The sequence below is a fragment of the Alligator mississippiensis genome, chromosome 2 (genome assembly GCF_030867095.1).
Source record: "Alligator mississippiensis isolate rAllMis1 chromosome 2, rAllMis1, whole genome shotgun sequence".
In the NCBI taxonomy this organism is placed as follows: domain Eukaryota; kingdom Metazoa; phylum Chordata; order Crocodylia; family Alligatoridae; genus Alligator; species Alligator mississippiensis.
Window position 1 is genome coordinate 127479095 of NC_081825.1, and position 23957 is coordinate 127503051.

A 23957-nucleotide genomic window follows, 5' to 3' on the forward strand; every position below is an offset into this window, starting at 1 on the left:
CACTTGACTCCCCAGGAGCCAGTCAGTGACCGGGAGGGGGGTCCCCCACAGTTGATCGTGCCGATTGGGGCCGGGGGGGGGGGGTCCCCTCATGGCCAATCATGCCAACCGACCCAGAAGAGCCAGCAGCACGCCTGGAAGAGCCAGGGGCAGGGGGAGGACTTCTCTTGGTGCCCCCACTCCCCAGCTGGCACTCTCAAGGGGGGCACCAGTGCTCTCACCTGTTCCCTCTGCCATCACCTAAGTGGGGAATGCTGTCTGTGAGGGGGTGCACCAGCACTCTCATGGAGTGCATATGCACCCCCGTGCATCCCCTACACATCGCCACTGGGGATAATGTTTCAAACTGTTTAAAAGCACTGTCATTCTTCCATGAAACCAGGTGTTTATTGCAGTGCCAAGAAAAAATCCAGTAAAGATAATGTAACTAAGGGGACATCTTGGCCTGCTCAGAATCGGTATGTAGTGGTTCAATAGCATAACCAGGGGCAAGCAGAGAAGCCTCCCTGGGTGCTGGCCAAGCTGCCACCACAGCCACGCAATTGTACCAGTCTCACAGTGGCAGCTAGAAGTTGCCACTGCCCCTATGTGTGGCAGATGCCCGGCTGTCTTATTCCTTTTGAGTGGTTGCTAACAGGGTTTGAGTAGACTCTCTTTTCCAAGTAACTGCTGTAGTTCTCTATCTTGCAGACAGATGGTGCCTTCCATCATAAGAGGTTTAACTCCTTGTTATAAAATACATTGAGAAATGATTTCCTAAAGTTCAGGACACGATTATCTCTATGAAGAGGACATCACATGTGGGAGATAATAACTATACCAATTAAAAAGCCACTTTTTATAGTGTTTCTCAATCTTTCCTTACTACCAGCCATTTATCTGAAGTCAGCTCTTGCAACGTTCTCCCATTTACTGTTGAAAGTCAGAGTAAAAACGTACCAAAGCGAATGTTATCTATGGGTGTGTTTAAACATGATAACAGAGAATACAAGATCCTGAAGGGCAAGTATGTGCAGGGTGGATGATTTTCTTTGAAAAACATGCAATATGACCTAAAGCAATGCCTCATGACCCCTCTAGTCATCTTCCATATCTTCTCCAGGGGATCGTGACCTACTGACTGAAAAACAATGAGGTACAAAAACACAGGCCCAGTTGGTTTCATAACTTTCTTATCTTTTAGACTATCTGGTCCAGACACTTAGTCAGGATAAATTGGCATTAATCAGCTGAGGTTGATGGGGTTCTTCTGATTTTTACACCAGCTGACTAGCTAGCATGCTAGAAGAATGGCTGGACACCTGACAGGATTGTGCATCAGAAAATTTGGACAGTCTGTTGCTTAGCCTTCCAAAACAAATGTTGATCCTTGCAAGAGCAGACTTCAAGCAGGGCTCACATTTTTTCATTCCACACCATTTTAAAACCATGTAAATGCTTTTCAAACAGAGCTCAAAAATGTTTCTACTAAAAACCTAATATTGGAGGTCAAATGATGATGGAAAAGTTGTCATCTTCAGTTGTCATCTGAAGCGACAATGTGCCAGATTTGGAGACTTTAATTAAATGATTAGATCTGAGAGATCTGGATTATACTATTCTCTTAAATCCAACTCTTAAACCAAATTTAGCTGCTTAGTCACTTATACCAGCTGTATAGTATCACTGGACTCTAACCTACCAATTAGATCATCTTTTGAGTATGTTTTACAGAATCTTTTGTAATGACTCCATACACTGTTAGAAAATTAACTGCCTCTTTAAGACTACACAAACATTCATGTACTTGACTGTCATTCATATTAGAAAATTATTCTTTAATTTTCAAATTTCAAGACCCTTTTATAAGGGGGTTATTATAATAATTATTTTTAAATGACATAAAAGCAGCAAACTTAACTTATTATCAAATGCTTACAATAACTGAAGTTAGTTCCACAAAGTAGGGATAAGCTGTATTGTATTGTAAACTATTCAATTTGTTTAGCAACTATCCTCATATAAAGGGGTGAGTTAAAGGACTTTTCCATCCAGTTTCTTACATATAATAGAAGCATCTGAGCATCTTAAGTTGTAGAAAATGGGAGCATCTCTCTCGCTAGTTGTGGTAATGAAACTTAAATCAGACTTTGGTTCTGAACACTCTAATTGTCTTGGCTTTCATTGATTTGATTAAGATCTTCACTGCAACCAAATTTAGGTATTATGGTGGGTATGGATGGACTAAATATTTATAATATAATATATTCTGATTATATTGCTGTGTGTTAGGGCTAAAAATTAAAAAGGGAGGGAACTGTAAAAGAAGAGGCCAATGCAGAGGTGCATCTGGCCGGTACTGTGCTCCTGGAGAGTAAAAAGAGATGCCTAGCACGCTAGAAGATTTTGTTCCAGATCTAGCCAAAGGTACAGCCAAAATCAATGGCATACAGAGAAGGAACAGGATGTATTAACAGAAAAAAACTCTCACTAGAAAGGTAGTAAAACACTGAAACAGGTTACCCAGAGAAGTAGAGGAACCTCCATCCTTGGAGATCTTTAAGACCTGGCTACAAAAAACCTTGGCTGAGATGATCTAGTTAGGGATAGTCCTGCTTTGAGTAGGGAGCTGGATAACCTAGATGACCTCCTGGGGCCCCTTCCAACCCCAATTTTTTATGATTCTATGAATAGCAGATGCTACATTAGAATTTCTGGATGGCGGATTCTCAAGGAAGGCTCTATATATACCATCCATGGCCTATCGGCTAAGGAACTGAACTCGGGGGCCGCGTCCAGATGAGCACGGCCATGCAGTATGTGGCTCTACAGACACGTCTGTGGTACCACATACTACACATTCAGGTGTTCTCTGCACTGCAAGGAAGCGGTGTGGGTGTCTTTTTGGTGCCTGGATATCCAGAGTTAAAAAAAACCAGCACAAAAAAAAGTGGAGTGGTGCATATGGGTGCAACACGCACCACTCAAAACCAGAGCCACACTCCAGCTGCTGGCCACGCTCTGAGCGGCAGAATCACCACTGCTGCAGCTCCAGGAGGCCCCCAGGACCCCAGGTAAGACTGCTGGAGCCAACCCAGTGCTGGCCCCAGCCTTCCCTACCCCACCTGGGGTAACTTGCCATGCACCAGAGGGCACGTGGCACAGGCATTCCCAGGGACAATAGCCGCAGCACAAGGTGTCCTGCTGCTAGTTGTCCCCAGGGAACCAAACGTCCATGCTTCTGTGGATGTGGCCAAGAAATTTTAAGCATACTAATATTTTCTGTGAAGTCAGGCTTTCTAAAGCAAGTACTATTTGGGAGGGTCTGGATTCTGTAAGGAAAGGCTCTTCTACACAGGTTTGGACCAAGTGTTTGAACAACTATTTGGAAACCTCAGCAACAGCATCAAACAAGGAAAGAGATGAAAAATGTTATGTCATTAAGACAAATATTGAGTAGATTTTAAAAAAGTAAATGGCAGAATATTTTGCAGTAATGGATACTAGGGGTGTGCAAAATGGGCTATATTCGATTCAGATTCAGCCCAAATGGGGGACAGTGATTCATTTCGGACGAATCCAAAGATTCAATGCTGATTCAGAGAATCAGCAATTCGGCCATAGACGCAGCTTTAAATGTTTCTTCTACATACCTCGAGGTAACAGGCGTGGCTCATGAATGCTGCAATGCTGGGGTGGATGGAGCATCCCACAGGAGTGCGGTGGGTCCCCCATGTGTTCAGCAAGGAACCCAGAAGTAGACCAGAAGTGCTTCTGGTCCACTTCAGGGTCTGCTGCCAAGCACGCTAGGGACCACCCCCCCCAGACTCCTGTGGGACACTCCATGTGCCCCAGCATCACAGCACTGATGAGCCACCTGGTACCTAGAAAAAACATTTGAAGTTGCTTCTATGTCTGAATCTTCAAATATCTGTGAAATTGATTTGAAGGGTTCTGATTCGATTCAGAGAGATTAAAGGGTCTCCTAAATTGATTTGGATGGAGATTCGGCCTCCGAATTGGGCCAAATCTTCACTTAATCAGGGACCAAAGCTTCACACAGCCCTAATGGATACCAGCCCAGATCCTTGGCTTCCCCTTGCATGCACTCCTCCTGAAGGAAATGGCCTCACATAAAAACATTTGTACCTTATATTTGTATATGTGTACTGTTTCAGTAGTGCTAGGAGCCTTCAGAGCTGAAGAGTAGGACAGAAGTCTACTTCATCCTCCTTGAATGGAACATTTATAGCACAGTTACTGCTGTGACTGCAGCTCATATACAGCTGCCTTAGCTTTAAACTAACTACCTTGAGTCCGGCTAACAATGTAGCTACACAAGGAAGTACCAAACATCTGGGGTAAGATTTTTTTTCAGCCTGCATTGAGCTTCATGCTGCTGGGTCTAAATTACTTAGCTTGGGTAAGTGTACATGAGCCGCAGTCACAACAGTGGTATACCCTGACTTGTAACTGCTCGGTATTTTGGAACGTGAGCCTCTGTACAACACAACTGGTTCCAACAGGCTCTTGTGAGAGTCAGAAAGCAAGAGTTTCTCCCATTGACAGGGTGCTTTAGCATGGATCTTGTTTCAGAAGCCACCAGGAGTTTAACCACCACTTTTCTGGACATGCTGCATGGAAAGCATACATCTGCTGGGAACCCTACTACACTATTGCTTACATTTACTGCCACTTGAAACAGTTTTGGCAATGGCAGAAAAGATTTTAGAGAGAGGCAAGTGCAGACACTGCTTGATTATTTATGAACTTAATTGTATTTTGTCTCCTCCTATAAAACCCACCTTTCTTTATAGTCAAGAATATGCTGTGAAGCATTTCCTACCTTGCTGTATGATATTCCATCAAATACAGATGTTATTTCAGCTGGAGATGAAACATTGACCACAATAGGATGGGAAGTTGTCAAAGAGTCCTCCTTCATCACAGGCAGTACATCATCTATTAAAACCTGGTCAAGCTGAAAAGAAAGAAAGCATGCAAATAAAAATAAAGTATAATCAAGCACAAGATGCAATTTTGAGTCTAATTCTGATGGATGACTTTAAGTTGAGTGTCAGTCTCACCTTTTGGATATGGAGGTACAAAATGAAATTTCACCTTCAAAAGCAAAAGGTATATTTACGTGTGCACAATACTTCTAGAGTAGGACATTTTCTCCTTCGCTGAGATAAATTGCCTCTTACAAACCCCTGTTCTTCCATGCGTGTTATAATGAAATGGGGAAGGGGGAGGGGGGATAGGGTGGGCACTGAAAAGGAGACTCAATTGCAGCATTAGGACAATGGGTAAGATGTGTTGAGGGCTTTATTTATGAAATTGGAAGTAGGCAGCTAGAAAAATAAGTAGTTTTTAATGGTTTGTGATATTTTTTGAAGCTGTTGTAACACATAGTCTATAGTAATTCTTGGTTAACAGAACAAAAGGAGTACATATTTGTATCACTTTCCATTACAACAACTCACTGTGGTAATCAGGGATCCTGGTCGTCTTTGTTTAAAAATCGCAAATTCTCAGATAAAAACCTAAAATCCGCATTTTTCTGTGATTAAAATGAAATGCCGTGTGTGTGTGTATCAGTTAAACACAATATTTTAGTAATATATTTACAATTTTAGAGCATTTTGGAAGCTTACCAATGCCTCAGTTATTATAATAAATTCTAAATCCCTATATATTTTGGTGTTTTATTTTGGGTCCTTTATCAGAAAATCAGAGCTTCCCCTGCACTCTTCATTCACCAGGACACGGGTCTAGCTGCAGTTTTCCCCCTTCCTGCTTTGTGGTGTTGAGCAGCCCTGATTATACCAGTGCCCTGCCATTGCCCTTCATTCCCAAGCCACAGACCCCTGGCCCTGTTGGTGCCCCTCACTCCTAACCTGCAACCCTCTGCCCCCCAGCCCTCCACATCCCCACCCCCACAGCTGCTGGGCAGGCAGGGGACAGCTTGCCATGGCAGTGCAGCCAATGTCAGGTTTCTGGCAGTGGCAACAAGTCTGCCCACTCCATCCTGCTGCATAGGCCCAGAGGGGAGGACAGCAGGGTGGGGAGTCCCAAGGCTGCAGCAGGCAGCCTGTATCTGCCCCCACCCTATGTATAAATCTGGGGGGGCATGTGTTCTCCCAAGCCTCCCTCCCCAGGAGTGCATGCAGTGGCTGGGAGCCAGCCCCCACCAGCCACTTAGACGAGACATACTTGGCTCGGTCCTGCTCCCTGGCCAGACCCTGCAGCCTTGCATTCCCATCTTAGGCCCAGGCCCCACATACCACCCCAGCTGGGCAGAGCCCCAGCCCTGCCCTACTTCTTCCCTTACTGTGGGTGTCTCAATCTGCCCCCCAACCCCATAGACTTACCTACAGGGAGCTGTAGGAGCTACTTTCCACACTGCTTGGCTGCCATGTACCTGTATGCGGGTGCACATGCATATGGCACCCCTGCCTGATTGCCATCCTCGCACTCCCCCCACAGAAGTCTGCCAGCCCACGAAGGGAAACCTGTAATTCCCCTTGTTTTTCTCTTTAAAAGGGAAAAATCCACGCTTCTCCATGATGAATGGAAAACCTGGATCCCTGTGTCTTATTTCACAGGTCCCCAACCTTTGACCCATAGCAACAATCCAGAGCAAGCAACATGTTCTACCCAATAGCATACTTTGCTCTACCTGTCAGCCTAAAATAACATGTATTTTTCGAAAGCAAATTTTCTTCTGAGTATGAACAACATCGCAGGGTCTAATGCTCAGCATACTTTCTGTAAGCTGTGGATTGGGGACCGCTGCCTTAGTTGAATACGATGCCTTGGTTTTAAAAAAGAGCGTAATTTTATGATTTATAACACTTGTACTTATATAGGCTAAAATAAGAGTAACTAAATCTTGCACTGCAGGATGTAGAAGGACTGATCCAGGAAGGATTTTACCCTTTATATGCAGCACTGCACTACACAAATGAAATTATGCACCGGGGGTCTTGCCTTTACTTGGAAGCATCAGATTTGCTCTGAACACTGCTAAAATAAATGTGCCAATGGCTGCTATTTTGGTATAAGGGACCTAATATATTAGCAGTCTAATATGCTACAGCTTCCCATGTCAAAATGAATGTATAATATTAAGAATGGACTAGAGCCTTATTAATTTTTGGATATTTGATGGCAAAATATAAACACCAAAATTCTCTGAACTACCTTTTCTGATTCTGAGGGACAATAGTTGCTTCGTTTGTACATGGCTATCATTCTTCTGCATCTAAAGCACTTGTAAAGAGAGCCTCTCTTTTTTTCTTTTAGTCATGAAATGGAACTGAGTAATTTAGCTAGCACTGCTGGAAGCTCTCATAAAACAACCTAACCACTGTCTTCACTGTTTTAGACATCATCATGATTATTGCTGCTGTTAGCAGGGTTGTATGACATGGTGCTGGAAACACTGGTAGCAGCTAGAATTGAAAAACTGACTCCCCTTTACATAGGGAACTAAAAGTGTGCGGTAGTGGGTTTGGAGCTGAATGTGAACAATAATAGTCCCGTTTCGAATCCATCAGAATTCAGAAGAGTTGAGATTCGAGGTTGGGCTGTGGCTCTGCAGCCACAAAAAATGACACTTCTGCAGTATTGAATGATTCAAAGAAGAATCTTCATCTTTTAGGAGCAGGGTTACCACAGCCTTGTAGAAATGCCATGTCCAGGTGCAGAATCCACTTATTCATTCTTGAGTGTGAATAATATTTTACTCTTACACTATTTTACTCGCTCTTAAATAGTACTCTCTCCAGTAAGCAAAAATGTTACTTATCGACCAGTTTCAGGCCAACATCTAGTTGAAATGAAAGTTTCTAAACTGAGTAGTCCTTACAGATTCCAACCTGTGTCAGTCAATGGGATACTCATGGAATCTCCATTCTTGAAGGCTTTTAAGGCCCAGCCTGGGCTGGGATGATCTAGTTGGGAATGGTTCTGCTTTGAGCAGGGGTTGAACTAAATGACCTCCTGAGGTCCCTTCCAATCCTATTTTTCTATGATCAGTTTATTGAGTCCTCTTTTTTATATATGCCTATATATCTATAGGCATGCATATATTCACTGTGACCCCTTATTTTCATCAGACTTATTTAACTCCATTAAAAAATAACAAAGTAATAATAGGAAAAGAATTATTACCATTTCCCAGTCAGCTTCCGCAGCATTTACTCCCAGGAACTCGAAGAAACTGGCAAATCCTTCATTTAGCCATAAGTCATCCCACCAGTCCATGGTCACAATATTCCCAAACCACTATAATTGTAAGTGTTAAAAAATGCAACATATATATATTAGTGATAAGTCTATATTAGAGTTTTGCAACTCTTCTCCAAGTACTTTCACTTACTTACTTGTTACAGGATTGCAATTGTCATAAATCTCAGTTTATAAAGAGACTATCAGACCATAGCTGATTTCAACACAGAGGTAATTGCTATTGATTCATATTTTCAGCCAACTAATTTGTGTTTATGGTTTTCTCCTCTTGATTTATTTGCCCATTTACCTTTACAAAGGTTAAAGTTTCAGGCAGCCTCCACTGTTTACAGTTGCATCTATCTGCATGCTCAAAACAAACATCTGCATACGGAAATGAAAGTGCACGTGCGTAGCAGGCAGATTTTCAGAGGCTGACAAACATTCTAGATGTAAATATCTTATTTCCTTAGAAAAATATGCTTGCAATAATTCCAGTACTGTGGAGCTCTAATATAGAATTGCCTTTGTGCACTTACTTTTCAAGTGAAGTGCATGTCTGCTTAGAAGAACTGGAAACAAGATTCATGGTTGATTATTTCCACAAATAAAGTATTGCCACAGTTCATTTTCAGTGCTTTAAAAATTCAACTTATTATAAGGCTTACCTGGTGAACCAGCTCATGGGCAATCACAGCTGCTACTCTCTGTTTGTTAGAAGAGGCAGATTCTTTAGCATCATAAAGTAGGTTTGTTTCTCTGTATGTGATCAGACCCCAGTTCTCCATAGCACCAGTACCAAAATCTGGAATCGCAATCTTATCTGCATTGAAAGAAACCAAACTGACTGAGTGTTGTGACATTTAAGATTTTTTAAATTTAAATATATACTTCGTTTTGTTTTAATATGATGATGTGTGTCTGTTCACTCACAGCACAATAATTTGTTAGCTTACTTTATGGCCAACCATTTGGGGGTTTTTCACATTACACTACAATCAAAAAATGAACATTAGGATCTGTTCCTGTTTTTTAGGATGCAGTTACCACAAGGCAGATCCTCAACTGATATAAACTGTCATAATGTCATTTGACTTTAATGTAGCTATGACAAACTTTAATGCAGATGACACAAAGCTATGGGGAGAAGTGGACACGCCGGAGGGCAGGGAACAGCTGCAGGCAGATCTGGATAGGTTGGACAAGTGGGCAGAAAACAACAGGATGCAGTTCAACAAGGAGAAATGCAAAGTGCTGAACCTAGGGAGGAAAAATGTCCAGCACACCTACAGCCTAGGGAATGACCTGCTGGGTGGCACAGAGGTGGAAAGGGATCTTGGAGGCCTAGTGGACTCCAAGATGAACATGAGCCGGCAGTGTGACGAAGCCATCAGAAAAGCCAATGGCACTTTATCGTGCATCAGCAGATGCATGACGAATAGGTCCAAGGAGGTGATACTTCCCCTCTATCGGGCGCTGGTCAGACCGCAGTTGGAGTACTGCGTGCAGTTCTGGGCGCCACACTTCAAGAAGGATGCGGATAACCTGGAGAGGGTCCAGAGAAGGGCAACTCGTATGGTCAAGGGCCTGCAGACCAAGCCCTACGAGGAGAGACTAGAGAAACTGGACCTTTTCAGCCTCTGCAAGAGAAGGTTGAGAGGCGACCTTGTGGCTGCCTTTAAGTTCATCACAGGGGCACAGAAGGGAATTGGTGAGTATTTATTCACCAAGGCGCCCCCAGGGGTTACAAGAAACAATGGCCACAAGCTAGCAGAGAGCAGATTTAGATTGGACATTAGGAAGAACTTCTTCACAGTTCGAGTGGCCAAGGTCTGGAATGGGCTCCCAAGGGAGGTGGTGCTCTCCCCTACCCTGGGGGTCTTCAAGAGGAGGTTAGATGAGTATCTAGCTGGGGTCATCTAGACCCAGCACTCTTTCCTGCTTATGCAGGGGGTCCGACTCGATGATCTATTGAGGTCCCTTCCGACCCTAACATCTATGAATCTATGAATCTATGAAATTTCACCAGCAAAAGGATCTGTCTTCAAATGTGGTGCTATGCAAGCTTCTGGAAGTATACATATGATGCATCATTTACTTTGGTTCCAGTAATTCATAATGTTTCAGGAGATAGATTCAAATGGTTTATAGCCTTCCCTATCAGTAGCATAATGAGGCATGTCATTGTTTGTCACACTTGTATAAAAATATTTATTGACATGTTAATTGAAGTAAATCCCTCACACAGCAAATGAATATCTGCTTTTTCTCAATACAATCTGTAGGGTCACTTATTCCCTGTCAGTAATCAATACAAGTTCAATGACAATTATGGACTGAACAGGACTTGTATTTTTCCTGTGAGTAATGACCACAGCCTTTCTATGTGGGTCAGTGCAAAGTACAAATGGAGTCAAAAGTAGACCAAAAGCCTAATTCAGAACATTGTTGGAAAGATGAAATAACCAGGCTCTGTGTAATTCTAACCACCTTGATTTCTGCATCATACCTGACTACCTAGCAAGGTATACGAAACACATCGTAGAACCAGTTACAGATCCAACAGAAGTAATAATGGAAGTTTAACGTGGTCTGAATTTTATTTTTATAAGTAATCATTTGGCAAAAACACTGATTCATTTGTGATCTAGCTAGTCTTTAATAATAAAGGATAATATTATAAAAGTATGACAGAAAGAAGTTCATTTCAAACTGGAGAGTTGAGCTATATGTTCCCAACTATGTGGAGCATAATCTAAAATCTGTAGGTGCATCAGATTTTAGTGCCCATCTTTAAAAAAGGGAAGAAGGAGGATCCAGGGAACTACAAAACAGTCAGCGTCACCTCAGTCCCTGAAAAAATCATGGAGCAGGTCTTCAAAGAATGCATTTCTAAGTACTTGAAGGAAAAAAAGGTGATTAGGAACAGTCAGCATGGATTCATCAAGGGCACATGAGGCCTAATGAACCTGATTTCCTTCTGTGAGGAGATGACTGGCTCTGTGGATGCAGGGAAAGCAGTGGACATAATATACCATGACTTTAGCAAGCCTTTTGATACCATCTCCCACAACACTCTTGCAAGCAAGCTGAGGAAGTATGGTTTGGATGAATGAGCTGTAAGGTGTATAGAGAGCTGGCTGGATTGTTGGGCTCAGAGGGTAGTAATCAATGGCTCAATGTCTAGTTGACAGCTGGTATCAAGTGGAGTACCCCAGGGGTCGATCCTGGGACCAGTTTTGTTCAATATCTTAATTAACAATCTGGAAGATGGGATAGATTGCATCCTCAGCAAGTTCGTGAATGACACCAAGCTGTGGGGGTTTAGTAGATGCACTGGAGGGTAGGACTAGGATTCAGAGTGCCCTCAACAAATTGGAGGATTGAGCCAAAAGAAATCCCATGAGGTTCAACAAGGAGAAGTGAAAAGACCTGCACTTAGGACAAAAGAATCCCATGCACAGCTACAGCCTGGGGACTGTCTGGCTAAGAAGCAGCTCTTCAGAAAAAGATTTGGGGGATGTTAAGATGGATGTTAAGATGGATATGAGTCAGCAGTGGGCCCTTGTTGCTAAGAAGGCTAACAACATACTGGGTTGCATTAGCAGGATCACCAGCAGATCGAGGAAAGTAATTATTCTGCTTTATTCCGCACTGCTGAGTCCACATATGGAGTACTGTGTCCAGTTTGTGCCCCCCACTATAGAAAGGACAATTTGGAACTAGTTTATAAGGAAGTAAAAGAGCTATTGTTCTAAAACTAGATCTCCTAATTTTAGTTCCATTTGTAGGATACGTAGAAATTCATAGTGACCCAATTGATATTAAAGACTGCATCTAAAGCAACTATCAAAGACTAAAATATCCATTACTTTATATGGGATGACTAGGGTGTATAATGTTATTTTGTTTTTAAAAAGAAAGGCTTCTTTTTCTTCTTGCTATCTTCACTTTTTTTCTATTTGAAGTTTTCATCCTTTTATGTCCGTGAAACTTAGTAAACTACTACTTTATAGCAGGGGTCACCTCTAAGGCTCTTTCACAGCACTCATGGTATTCCAGCATTACTGTTTGAGACCGCACAAATCAAATCCAGATTTCAAAATGTCTCGGATTCAGGGATGCTTAGATCCAGTGTTTTCTTTTGGTACGTTAGAGAGAGTTGCAGCCAAATCTGGATCTGTATCTAGGCTTGTCTGGATCTGGGTCTTCATTCAGCCCATCAGCAGAAAATTAAAAATTAGACAGAAGACCAAATTCAGCCATCATGGAAATAGGTGCACACCACTTAATTCCCAGTTAAAAAAAAGAACTTGACTTACACTCTTTGTGTCACTTGCATCTTCACTTACATCATTGCTGAATTTGCTCCAGAAGCTTCAATGGAAGTGGAACATGTTTATCACAATAGAGCATCTGGCTCTATTTAGCTCATATTGCTTTTTCTACTGATGTCACCAATGTTTTCTCTTATTTACAACTGGATACAAAAATAGCTACACTAGCACCAGTGTTTGAATTCAGCTGCCAGAACTAAGGGAGGAGAACATCTTAATTAAGTCCGTATCTGCCATCATGACATACTAGGGTGACTTGAATGATACGGATGCCAACAAATGTTGGCACAACTTCAGAAATTAGAAATAGAATGTTAAGTCCTCTCTTTTCCTGCTTCCCCTACCCCCATGAAATGACAGTGATTCAAAACAGAAACAAAACCATAACTGCGATTAAGAAAATGAAGAACATAGGAGGTAGTAATCACCTAATTTTGGAAGAGAATAATTCATGTTAAAGTAGCGTTCAAAGAAGTCAAATACAATTTTTGTAACATTTGCTGCATATTCTGCTGTGTGTATCTGCTGTGGCTGTGCATAAATCCTGAGCTGTAAAACAAAGCAGAGAGATGCAGTGAAAGCCATTCCCTTTAAACAGAGGAAATCAAAACAAGTCAAACAGAAGAAATCAAAGTAAGCACTGACATATCATTTCACACAATGGTGAATCTTCTCCATATAACTGGCTGTGATATTAATACCATTCACTAAATGAGGAGTATCCAACTCATCTGGCCCTTTGGGCTAGATGAGTGGTGCAGGGTCAGTCCACAGGCCATGTGAATGGCAAATGGACAGCCCCATAGGCTGGGTCAGGCCCATGAAGCTGCCCCCACACCCACCCATGCTGGATCCAGCACATGCAATGGCTGTTCTAGCTGGTCTGGGAATGGACCTGCCCATGCAGAGGCAGTCCAGTTCCTGAAAGGCAGAATGAAGAAAGATCTTTGCTTGTGGTAAGTAACTGAGTACCAGCAGCTATGGAGCCAAGCCTGCTCATTAGGGCTGTGAGAAATTTCACTAGGTGTTTCATTTTGAAGCTGTTTTGAGCTTGAAACAACAGCAAAATCAAAATGAAACAAAAGGCTTTGAAACGAAATGAGGGCATTTGAAACGTTTCGAGTTTCAAAGCCAGGCTTGCTTGGCTTCGATGCCAGTCCCAGCTGGCAGCGGGAGCCTGCTATCATCCCGCATGCAGATCCAGGGGTCTGCACCCCTGGGAGGAGTCTGGCACAGCCCCGCAGTACTCCTGGGGGTGCGGACCCCTGGATCTGTGTGCAGGATGACAGGAGGCTGCCACTGCCAGCAAGTTATACAAGTTTTCCTTTCAACATTTTGCGGTGCGGTTTCCTAGAAACATCTGCCCCTATCTCCTTGAAACTTGGCAGGCTTCATGCCTTCAGAAGGGGCTACCATCCCTGCAGTTTTCATCTGAATCAGGCAAGAAATGACAAGGTTTTAGGCATTTTCATGATTCCCCATTATAGCCTATGGGTGAAACATTGAAACAGTTTTGACAAAACAAAACAGAACAGTGCTTTGAAATGAAACAAAACACTGTCCCTTTGAAAAGGCAAAACAGAAGTCAAAATGAAATGGTGCTGTTTTGCACAACCCTATTCCTGTTCCCTGTGGTTTTGGGGGAAAAAACGGCATGTGGTATAAGAGATGTATCTTTTCAGCCTCTTCCTAAACTTCCAATCCATCCTCATTCTGTTTATTGTCTCCTTCTGCTCCTATCTTAGGCAATGTATAGGCTATTGAGTCTTAACCACACCCCTGATGATGTGGTCAAGGGCTTAGATTCAAAGCTGACTGAGTGGGGTCTGGTTTCAACTTATTGTCAGGGTGCATCTACAGTGGCAGTGGTATAAGTAAAAAAAAAAAAATTCCAAGGGACAAAGACTGCACACTGTGCAATCACATTTTTATTTCTTCTCCCTTTCCAGTTCCTTATGTTTTCCTACTGAGACACTCTCTTTAGGACCATTTTGCATGGCTTCTCTGCAGCTAGCATTGTATGGCCTGCTAGGCTTTTAGCAAAGGAGTTGGCCTACTTCAGAAGCAGCACTCAGGAAAAAGTGGTCAGGAATGAGGCTGGAATGGCAAAAACTATATTGATTTCACTAAAGCTTTGTACAAAAATGTGACAAAACATGGCGGGGGGGGGGGGTGTAAAACCCAGATTTGCAGAATAATGGGCCTTTCTGATGTAGGCAAATATTGATCCCATTTTCAAATCGGGAAATTAAGGAAGAATAGTTTTAGCAACTTGCCCAAAGAAGGTTATATAACAAATCAATGGCAGAGCTGGGAGGATAATCCAGAAATCTGTACTCCCAGTCATTAGGCAATGTTTCCTCTAAAACAGTTATAAATTCCTCAGAGGAAATTGTGCTAAAATCAGCCAGACTGCAAAGCTTGTGCTACAATTTGAAGGAGAAAGAACAAAAGTGCAACTCTGGAAAAATCTTTGTATTTCACAGTGAGTTGAGTATTCGAGGTCAGGGAAAATGAGGGGTTTGGTTTAAAGGTCAAATACTAGTTAAAACTTCAGCTTCAACAACCCAGTTGTTAAGAAAACTGTAAGCTATTTCCACAAGATTTTTGCATAGCAGAAATCTCCTGAGACCAGCTATTCCTTTACAAGCTTTTGGCTGAAACCAAACCAGAGCTGAAAAATAGATTCCTTACTCTTTGGTTCTAGTTTGTGTCCAAAAATAATAAGAACAGATCTAGATTTTGGTGGTTCAGATCTAAACCTACTCAGATCACTGGGGTTCAAACCTGAGGTTCCAATAATTCAGGGCGAGGACTCCCTCTTTACAAGTTTCTATTGTACCAGTCATAATTGCAGTCTCTAGGCCCTATTACAACATACAATATCTATTTTTAAACAATAAATGCAGTTCCACTCCACCATTATTTACTGTAGCTAATTACTAAGTAAGAACAGGTGCAATATGAATTCACAGATTTTAAGGCCCCGAAGAAACTACTGTGAACATCTTGTTCAGCTTCCTGTATAAAATGAGCAACAGAGTAGGGAAAAATAATCTCTCTCTCTCTCTCTCTCTCTCTCTATATATATATATGCTGACTGCTGATTATTTCTGATTGATTTCATTGATTAAAAATTCAAATCACTGAAAACATTTAATTTAAACCTCTAATGTGTTCAGAATGAGAATCAGACTTACCGGTTTTCCACTGGCAGATATTTTTTCTATATAGTCAAACTGGTGCACAGCAAAGCATACCAGGTAAGTGCTCATGGGAACAGATTTTTGAAAAGTAGTCCTGGTCCAGCCATTACCCAGTGGAGTTCTTTGCTGCAGAAGTTGAAAACAAGTTTATTTTGAAATTACAAATGTGTGTATAAGAGTGCAAGATTCATATGAAAACCAGAGCTGTAAGAGAATCATGTATAGTCTCTCCTGGCTCATCTCTCTTGGTTTACACATCTTATAGGATGGGAACATGCAAAGTGATTTCCCCCTGCCCCTTAAAGCTGCTGTGCTTATGAGGGTGTTCTGTTTTTATGCACTAAGAATAACATTTCCTATTTCTAACTGTATCTACATTTTAAGGAGTCAAATTATGTATGTTTGTATCTATGTAATCGTGTTTAAAATGAGGCTTTCAACAAGTTTTAGTGCTTTTTAGCTAGTCTTCTTCAAACGATTGTGCAGAAACAAAACAATAAACACTCCAACATTTTCAATGAATTAAATAATGAACTACATTTTTCCCTCAAATCTGAAAACAGTGAGATAATAAAGATGTAACCAAGTGTAAAACTTAGTTGTGAGTCAATTGAAATTATTCTTGATTTTTTTTTTCTACAGTTGAATTTAGTAGTCTTAAGAATTTGTTCAGGATTTTTTACCATGTTTTAAAAAATAAACTACTTCCTGAGAGTTTACTTCAGATATTTGCTATATACTACTAGTTATGTGGCTTATTTTTTTTCTGTTTCTTGATTTGGATGGATTTCTTTAAAATAAGTAAACAACAGATATAACAAATCTAATTAAAATGCAATAAATGTGTGAGACTCATTTACTTTTTTTGTAAATACCTACAGTTTTATAGGAGCAACACATTTTCTCACTGCCAGTAACAGTAAAACAAATTATGGCAATTTGTTTGCTATTCCTCTTCCCCTCCCCCCCACCCCCCAACATACCATAATGTATTAAAAACTTCACTCACTAGCACTACGTCTAAAAAAGACTTGGTGGTCATGACTGACCACAAGATGAATATGAGCCACCAATGCAATGTCGCAGCTGGCAAATAAGACCCTGGCTTGCATCTACCGATGCATCTCAAACAAGACCCAAGAGGTCATCCTCCCATTTCACTTGGCCTTGGTGAGGCCGCAGCTAGAGTACTGCATCCCATTCTCGGCTCCACACTTCAAAAAGGATGTGGAGAAGTTCAAGAAAATCCAGAGGAGAGCCACACACATGATCAGAGGTTAAGACAGCAGGCCTTATGAGGAGAGTCTGAGAGACATGGGACTCTTCAGCTTGGAAAAGCACAGGCTCAGAGGGGACTTGGTGGCAGCCTATAAATACATCAGAGGTGTACATCAGGACCTGGGAGAACATCTGTTTACCAGTGCTCCCTTACGGAAGACTTGGTCCAATAGTCATAAACTGCTGGAAGACCATTTTAGACTGGACATAAGGAAAAACTTCTTTATTGCCTGAGTCTCCAGAGTCTGGAACAGACTCCCCCCAGAAGTGGTGCAAGCACCTACTCTGGACATGTTTAAGTTGTGTTTGGATGCTTATCTTGCTGGGGTCATTTGACCCCAGCTGACTTCCTGCCCCTTAAGTTGGGGGGCTGGACCCAATGATCTTGTGAGGTCCCTTCCAGCCCTAATGTTTATACTAAGGTTTTTCACAGACGAGGTAGCTGTAGTTTTCAACACGGTAATAAGTCAAGGTACATCTGTGTAGCTGCAATTGCCTTGTCTATATAGAATTCTAACACATTATTTAACAAATAATATAACAATCCACTTTGTCTTCTGTGTGGAAAACAAGGCCTTCAGTATATGATAAAACTGAATGACCATATTATCTTCCCTGGACCCCTTCTCCTGCTCCACCCTATCACTTCTCCTACTGTTTATGACAAACTCACTTATCTGTCCTGTTCACCAGTTAAATATAAAGCAGGGATCTCTCCCATGTGTTTTCCATGATGATACCTAATGTACTTTGAGGTCTCATAGAATTATTAATAAAACAAGTTGGTCTCAGCTTTAAGTTTGTAAATGGTCCAGCAGGCAGCTCTATCTCTGGCAGAACAATTCTCTCAGTTATAATGCTAAAGAGAAACCATGTCTCAGCTTCTCTCAACAAAACAATATACAGTGAAGCAGCTATATTTTTTGTGTGTGGGTAGGGATGGGCAGAGTATCAATTTCCATGGCTTGGAGGCTGGGTGTCACTTTTCTTTTTTTAACTTTGTTGACAACTTTCGGATCTATTCATTAGAAATTATACATGGGAGTTGGCAATGAGTTAGCCTATTCATCAGAAGTTCTCTTGGCTGCCAGCCATGGGACATTTTCAGAGGTGGACAATTTATGTCCTTGAGTTCCCCAAAAAACTTCCACCTTGGTCAAAAATACTATTTAGGAAATGACAGTCATGGTGGATTGATAAATGTCCAAACCTCACCAATAGGACAGAATTAATCCCATTAAACTTGCAATTAAATGGTGGGGAGGGAGAGAAGCTCCCCCAAACCTGTTTTCTTGCTAAGCAGGGTCTTTTACTATTAGCCTGTGATCAGCAGATGCTTGTTTGGTAATATTAATATTTTAATAGTTATTGTTAGCCTATGAGACTACACTATTAGAAAGCAACTGGATTTCTGTTAGCAGCCTCCAAAGACTTCCTCCCTCTGACCCCACTCTGTCTAGCTGATGCCACTGAGGAATCTGCCGCCATGTATATATGATCAGTAGGGAAGGCAAACTAACAAGATGTGGGTATGTGGGAATCTAGGATTAGCTACAGACAGGGCACATCTACACATACTTATTAATGCGCAGCAGTAAGCTTCAGACCTTATCATTGCCAGATGCGCGTCTGCACGTGCGCCCAGGATCGCAGTACGTTGAAGTAGGGTGGAGCAGCCCCTGCTGTCAGGGAACCCTGGGGATCAGCCTGCCAGCTGTGGGCTGCTCCCTCTGGCTCAATGTGCAGTGGAGAAGCTCACTGGGGCACAGAGGTGCTTCAGCACGGGTCTAGCCAGCAGGCAGCACCTGCACTGAAGCAACCTCGTGCCCCAGCCAGCCCCTCCAGTGTCTACAAGTGTACTGCTATGGAGTATTTGACTCTGCAGCACGATAGTGCTTCTATTTACAATACTATCCTGTTGCAGAGTAAATTAGTTGAGTTTATTCTAGCCTAATAAGGGCGCATGTATAGACGCCAAAATGCTTATTGAATAGCTAATTGGTCTACTGTACAGTAATTGTCTCATGTAGATGTGCCCACAGAAGACAGGATTCTTTCTTGCACTGGGATTGGCACAATAGGTCTGTGTTATGTTCTGCTGCTGAACCTCTCATGGCTAGAAATACAAAACTTGTAAACATTCTACAAAATCAGACATATTATATTTACCGAGCTCATGCTGTGCAGGTTATCAGATGATGAAGGATCTGTTAACATACTACAAGTTACTTGCACAACTGCTTTGCAGACTCATTCTATTTAAACAGTACTTTGAGGTAAAAATACATACCTCCACTGGCATATTTGAAAGTGCTGTGTATGCATCTTCATGGATGATAGTTATGTTGTAAGTTGCCTTTTTGTTTGGCTCATCAAAGCAAGGAAAGGATTTCCGGGCATCAGTTGGCTCATGATCTGTGGCTGCAATGCTCCTTTGAAATAATCAAGATGGTTGCATTTTACTAAGCCTTCATTATATACATTCTTTATGTTTATTTCAATGTAACACTCTAAAAGGGAATAGAAATTTACAAGGTTTCTCTTTTTTCTTTTTTTTTTTCTACTTGTCTTAGGGCCCCTGTACCTGTGCAGGTAAAGGTGCAATGGGATCTAATGTGCAATCCACACATACATAGCAGGAGGCATGATTGTGGGATCATGAATTAGATCTCATCATGCCTTATTGACAGTGCTGGGGGGGTCTAATCCTGGACACCCCCTGCAATGACATGAAGCAAGTTCCCATGGCTGGGAGACCTCGCAGTTAGTTAGTCCCAGTCAGGGGGTGCCCCGTGCACTCCTGTGGATGGGACATACAGCTACCATGATCTTCTAGCCCTGGGGGTGTGCAACCCCCACCCCAGCTGCAGTTTGCTGCCAGGATCCAGAATTGGATGAGTCCAGAAGACTCATTAAGAGTCTTAGTTGCAGGACTCTTAGCTCTGGTTGTGCATGATGTGGCTGGCCCCAGCCACAAGGGTGACCCTGCTACATGTGCAACTTAAAGCTTGATAGCAACCAGCTAGAAAGTTAGCACACATTTTTTAGGTCTAACTTTATAGCTGGTTGGAGCTTTTTATGTCGTGACTGCTACTTTGCCCATGTAGCTGGTCTCCAGGTAATCGCACAATTAACCAGTTAATTGCAGAATACCTGTAATGTGTAGAAGGGGCCTTATTTAAAGAAGTATATAAGATTATAATAATACAACTTAAATATTTTATGAAGATTATATATCAGGTTCATAAGCCTTGGGCTTCTGTTACTGATGGTTTGCAGGTTTTATTAGCAAAAAAACTCTGAAAGTACTCATTACTAACAGGGTACACTTACATATCTATAGGAGTAGGAACAATAAAGCACAAATTTTGTACTCTTTGCCAAACTAAGTAGTCCCATTGACTTCAGCTCCCAAATAAGCATTGCTAACTAAAAGGAAATTGTGATTCTCATCCAGTGAGGACAGCTGTGGCTGGAAGAAACTGCACTAACTTGTGTCCACCCAAAACTCATTGCATGACTGGAGCCTTCATCTTGAGCCTCTCTAAAATGATAACTTTTACAGCTTCTGAGCAGTTATTTAAAACTTGAGAAAGTATGCTGGCTACATGCAGAGCACGTTTCTGATGTATGAATAGGGGGAGGGGGGAGGGAAGGGGGATTTAGAGGGGATCCACTGGCGCAGTTGTACTATCTCCAGCTTTGATTCCTTTTCTACCTAAAGTTTAAAACAAACTGCCTGAAAGTGGCAGCAGCGCTTCTGTTCAGGCAGCAGTGAGAGAGTCAACTGAAATCTTGGCTAACTAAAACCTACCTGGTTCCTTCTAAAGTTTTCACTCCACAAATGTTAATGACCCTCTCTCCTTTATAATGATCTTAATGTTCAATTACTCTAGACTTTCTTCTGCAATTCTGCTATCTGTTAGCTGCTCCTGGGCATGTAGCTCCTCTTTCATGGCCCTAAAGACTTTTTAACTCATTCCAATGAGGTTATTTGTTTTTGCTTCCATATAAAGCTGAATACTATAGCTCTAGGCCTTTAGCATATTAGTAGAGCTACTAGTTTCTTTTTAGCTGAATAAAAATATGTTCTGTGTTTATATGGGATGGTGCACCGTACCATCTGCATCCTCATTTCAAAATCCTAGATCTGCCCATAGGCATAGCCTGCATAGCTGTCTGCCAGTGCTGCTAAAGTCCATTTACTCCAGTAAGGAGCTGTGTACAGAATGGCTGAAATGAGAATATTGCATCCAGCAGAAAATCAGTGCTACAGTTCATTTGCAGTGTTTTAGTTTTAAAATCGGATTATCTATGTAGATAGAAGGATGGGAAATGTAAAATGGAATCATAAAATTGTTGCTAGGGCCTGTTTCAACTGTCTCCTTGAAATACAATTAAGTGTCGTCCCCCCCTTCCCCGCAGCACATTGTCCAGTGATGGAGATGCTCTCTATTTTGATTGATAGAGGGATGCATCACAGGTATCACTGCTGTTAATTTGGAACGTTGGACCTTTTCTGACAGAATTTCTGCAGCTGCTCAAGCTGTAGCAGGGTAATTTTCCTTTTTTTTTTTTAAGTAATTAAAAGTATGCATCATAAATTATAGCAGCACTACAGCAGCACTTGACAGCCAATTTCTCAATGGTTCTCCTGCCCTTGGCTTCCCCTTTTGATAGTTAAATACTACTGTGGCCATTAAGAACATATAGTGGCAAGGTTCATCTAGAAGCCTAATGGAGGTAATATGTCTTGGTTTTTACTGCTCACATTCAATTGGAGGGTCCCTCAAAAGTCTTAAATTCATGGGCTTGGAGCACGAAGGGTAATGAACATTCACATTACAATAACTTAGGCTTAATGGAGTTTCTCCTGCCTTGTATGTTGTTTGATATCCCTTTCTCCTCTTTCTGGGGTTTAGAAGGTATTTTACAATTGAGTTAACTTTAATCCCATGAGCCAAGCTTTACAGCTCTTGCTTTTCAAACAGTTGCTGTAGATTTTGACACTTTTATATCCTTGTTCCTAAAGACTGATAACATGAGAATCTCTATGCTGATTTACAAACTGATAAGCTATCTATCCTCATCCATTTGTGATGGTTTGCCAGATATCAGTGGGGCATTGTTTCACTGCCACCATTCCTGGGGGTTGATTCAGAATCCATGTGCAGAGAAATGGCAATAGGGAGAAAAATTAATGTAATTTTCTTTCTAAGATTATATCTTATAGTTTCGGGATAAAACTGTCCTATAGACTCTGCAGTTTCTACTGAGTTCTAGGCCTTTAAAATGTGAACCAGAGGTGTCACTGGGGTTCATATACCAGTAATATTAAAAGGAGATCCGGTTATGACTGCATCCAGCTGTTGTTCCCAAAGTAAAACAGTGATACGTTTAGAGCTATGATAAATTACCATGTTTTGCCAGCACACTCAGATTTTCAGTGGAAAGAACAGAAAATAGAAAAAAAGAAATTCTTTCCCTGAGGTAAGTAAGGATTTTTGTATTTTTTTCCCTCCAAACATAGTTTAATCTTTTTCCCAAGAAAATGTTGCCCTTTCAGGAAGAAACATAAAGTCATGGTGAAATCTGGGGGGTTGAGGGTTCTGCTGGCTTTGGCATTCTTTTAAAGAGAGAAAATTCAAGCAGAGAATGGAAAAAATATCAGCATATGACATCTCTTCTATCCAACAAAATCATGAATACCAGTTCAAAGGTGCCAATGCGGGCACAGTCTGCACCCTTCTACTGACACCTCATGTGGAACTTCATACTTGTGTGAAAGGAAATCCAGGTCTGAGTCAGGGTTGAGTTTACGCACACCCAAAGGCAAGGAATCTGTGCCCATCTGTGTTACTGGCAAAGTGAAGGAAAAAGTAACAGGCACAGTTCATGATAGGGGGGCCATCATAGAGGACATTCTGGTTTTCTGCTATTCTGTCCTCTATTGATACGAAACCTAATGCCTTTATGTCCTCGACTTTTCTCTTCAACAGAAAAATATAAAGGCGTCCAGTTTTGTAACAATAGAGGACAGAGGACAACTGGACTGTCCTCTGTGATAGCCACCCTAGTTCTTGATAGCAGCTGAAGAGTGAAAATTCTATCCACTCTTGTCCGACATTTGCTTGTAGCTCTTAGACTACATCTGCAGGGTAAACTGACAGTCTCCAGCGCCCTCCAAACTTCTGCTCAGTTGCCACTTAACTCTGGAAATGCCTAAAGTCTGTAAGTGCTTAAGATTTCATTACCAGAGTTCCTGTGCACCTAAGATTCTGCTTCTGGACATACCCAGAGTGCTTCAATCCTGCCTCAGCCAGAATGGGATTTTTGAAATAGGCATTCTTCCACCTAAATCCCTTTTTGGCAGGCGGTGGGGGGCAGGGGGGAAGGTGAGGGGAGGCTGATCTTTTAGGCATGTTCACCAGATCGGGCTCTGTACAGAGCACAGCAGTAGATTCACCTCTCCTGACAGCTTAATCAGTCTTTACCAACTGATTAAACAAAAGGCACTGCAGCAACATTTAGGCAATCCTTTGTCCTGGGAGGAAGACAGCTGGGTAGCTGCTTGGTGTTGAAAAGCCAGCTCTCAGGGCCATGACCTCCTCCCTGCCACTCTTCCTCTCTTTTGTTAGCTGCCAGGACCCACAGGTTCTGATGCTATTCAGGAGGGAAGAGGACTTTCCCTAACTCCCTCTTTCTTGATCTAATATCAAAGCCCAGGCTGGCAACATTTCTCATTAAGGTTGCCTGACTCTTCCTATCGTAAGATCCAGTTTTCACCTGTTTATAACTTGCCAAATTTTAGCCATTTCTGCCTCAGGCTAACTTGCTTGGAATATCTCAGTAAACATCATCTGTTTCCAAGGACAAGTCAAAGGAAAAACACATTGTTTTCCCAAGTTGAAAAAAAATATCT

General features: G+C 41.9%; 1 protein-coding gene across 1 annotated transcript in view; it reads right to left on the reverse strand.

Annotated features, from left to right (window-relative positions):
* The window catches only part of ENPEP (glutamyl aminopeptidase), a 61508-nt gene that overhangs the window by 34080 nt on the left and 3471 nt on the right, over positions 1-23957 (reverse strand). Inside the window, exons 2-7 of the mRNA XM_006268980.4 lie at positions 19326-19467; positions 15752-15883; positions 12980-13100; positions 8883-9037; positions 8158-8271; positions 4826-4960 (exon numbers count right to left, since the gene is read on the reverse strand). Of these exons, the coding sequence (XP_006269042.1) occupies positions 4826-4960; positions 8158-8271; positions 8883-9037; positions 12980-13100; positions 15752-15883; positions 19326-19467 (799 nt within the window). The remainder of the gene's footprint in view (positions 1-4825; positions 4961-8157; positions 8272-8882; positions 9038-12979; positions 13101-15751; positions 15884-19325; positions 19468-23957) is intronic.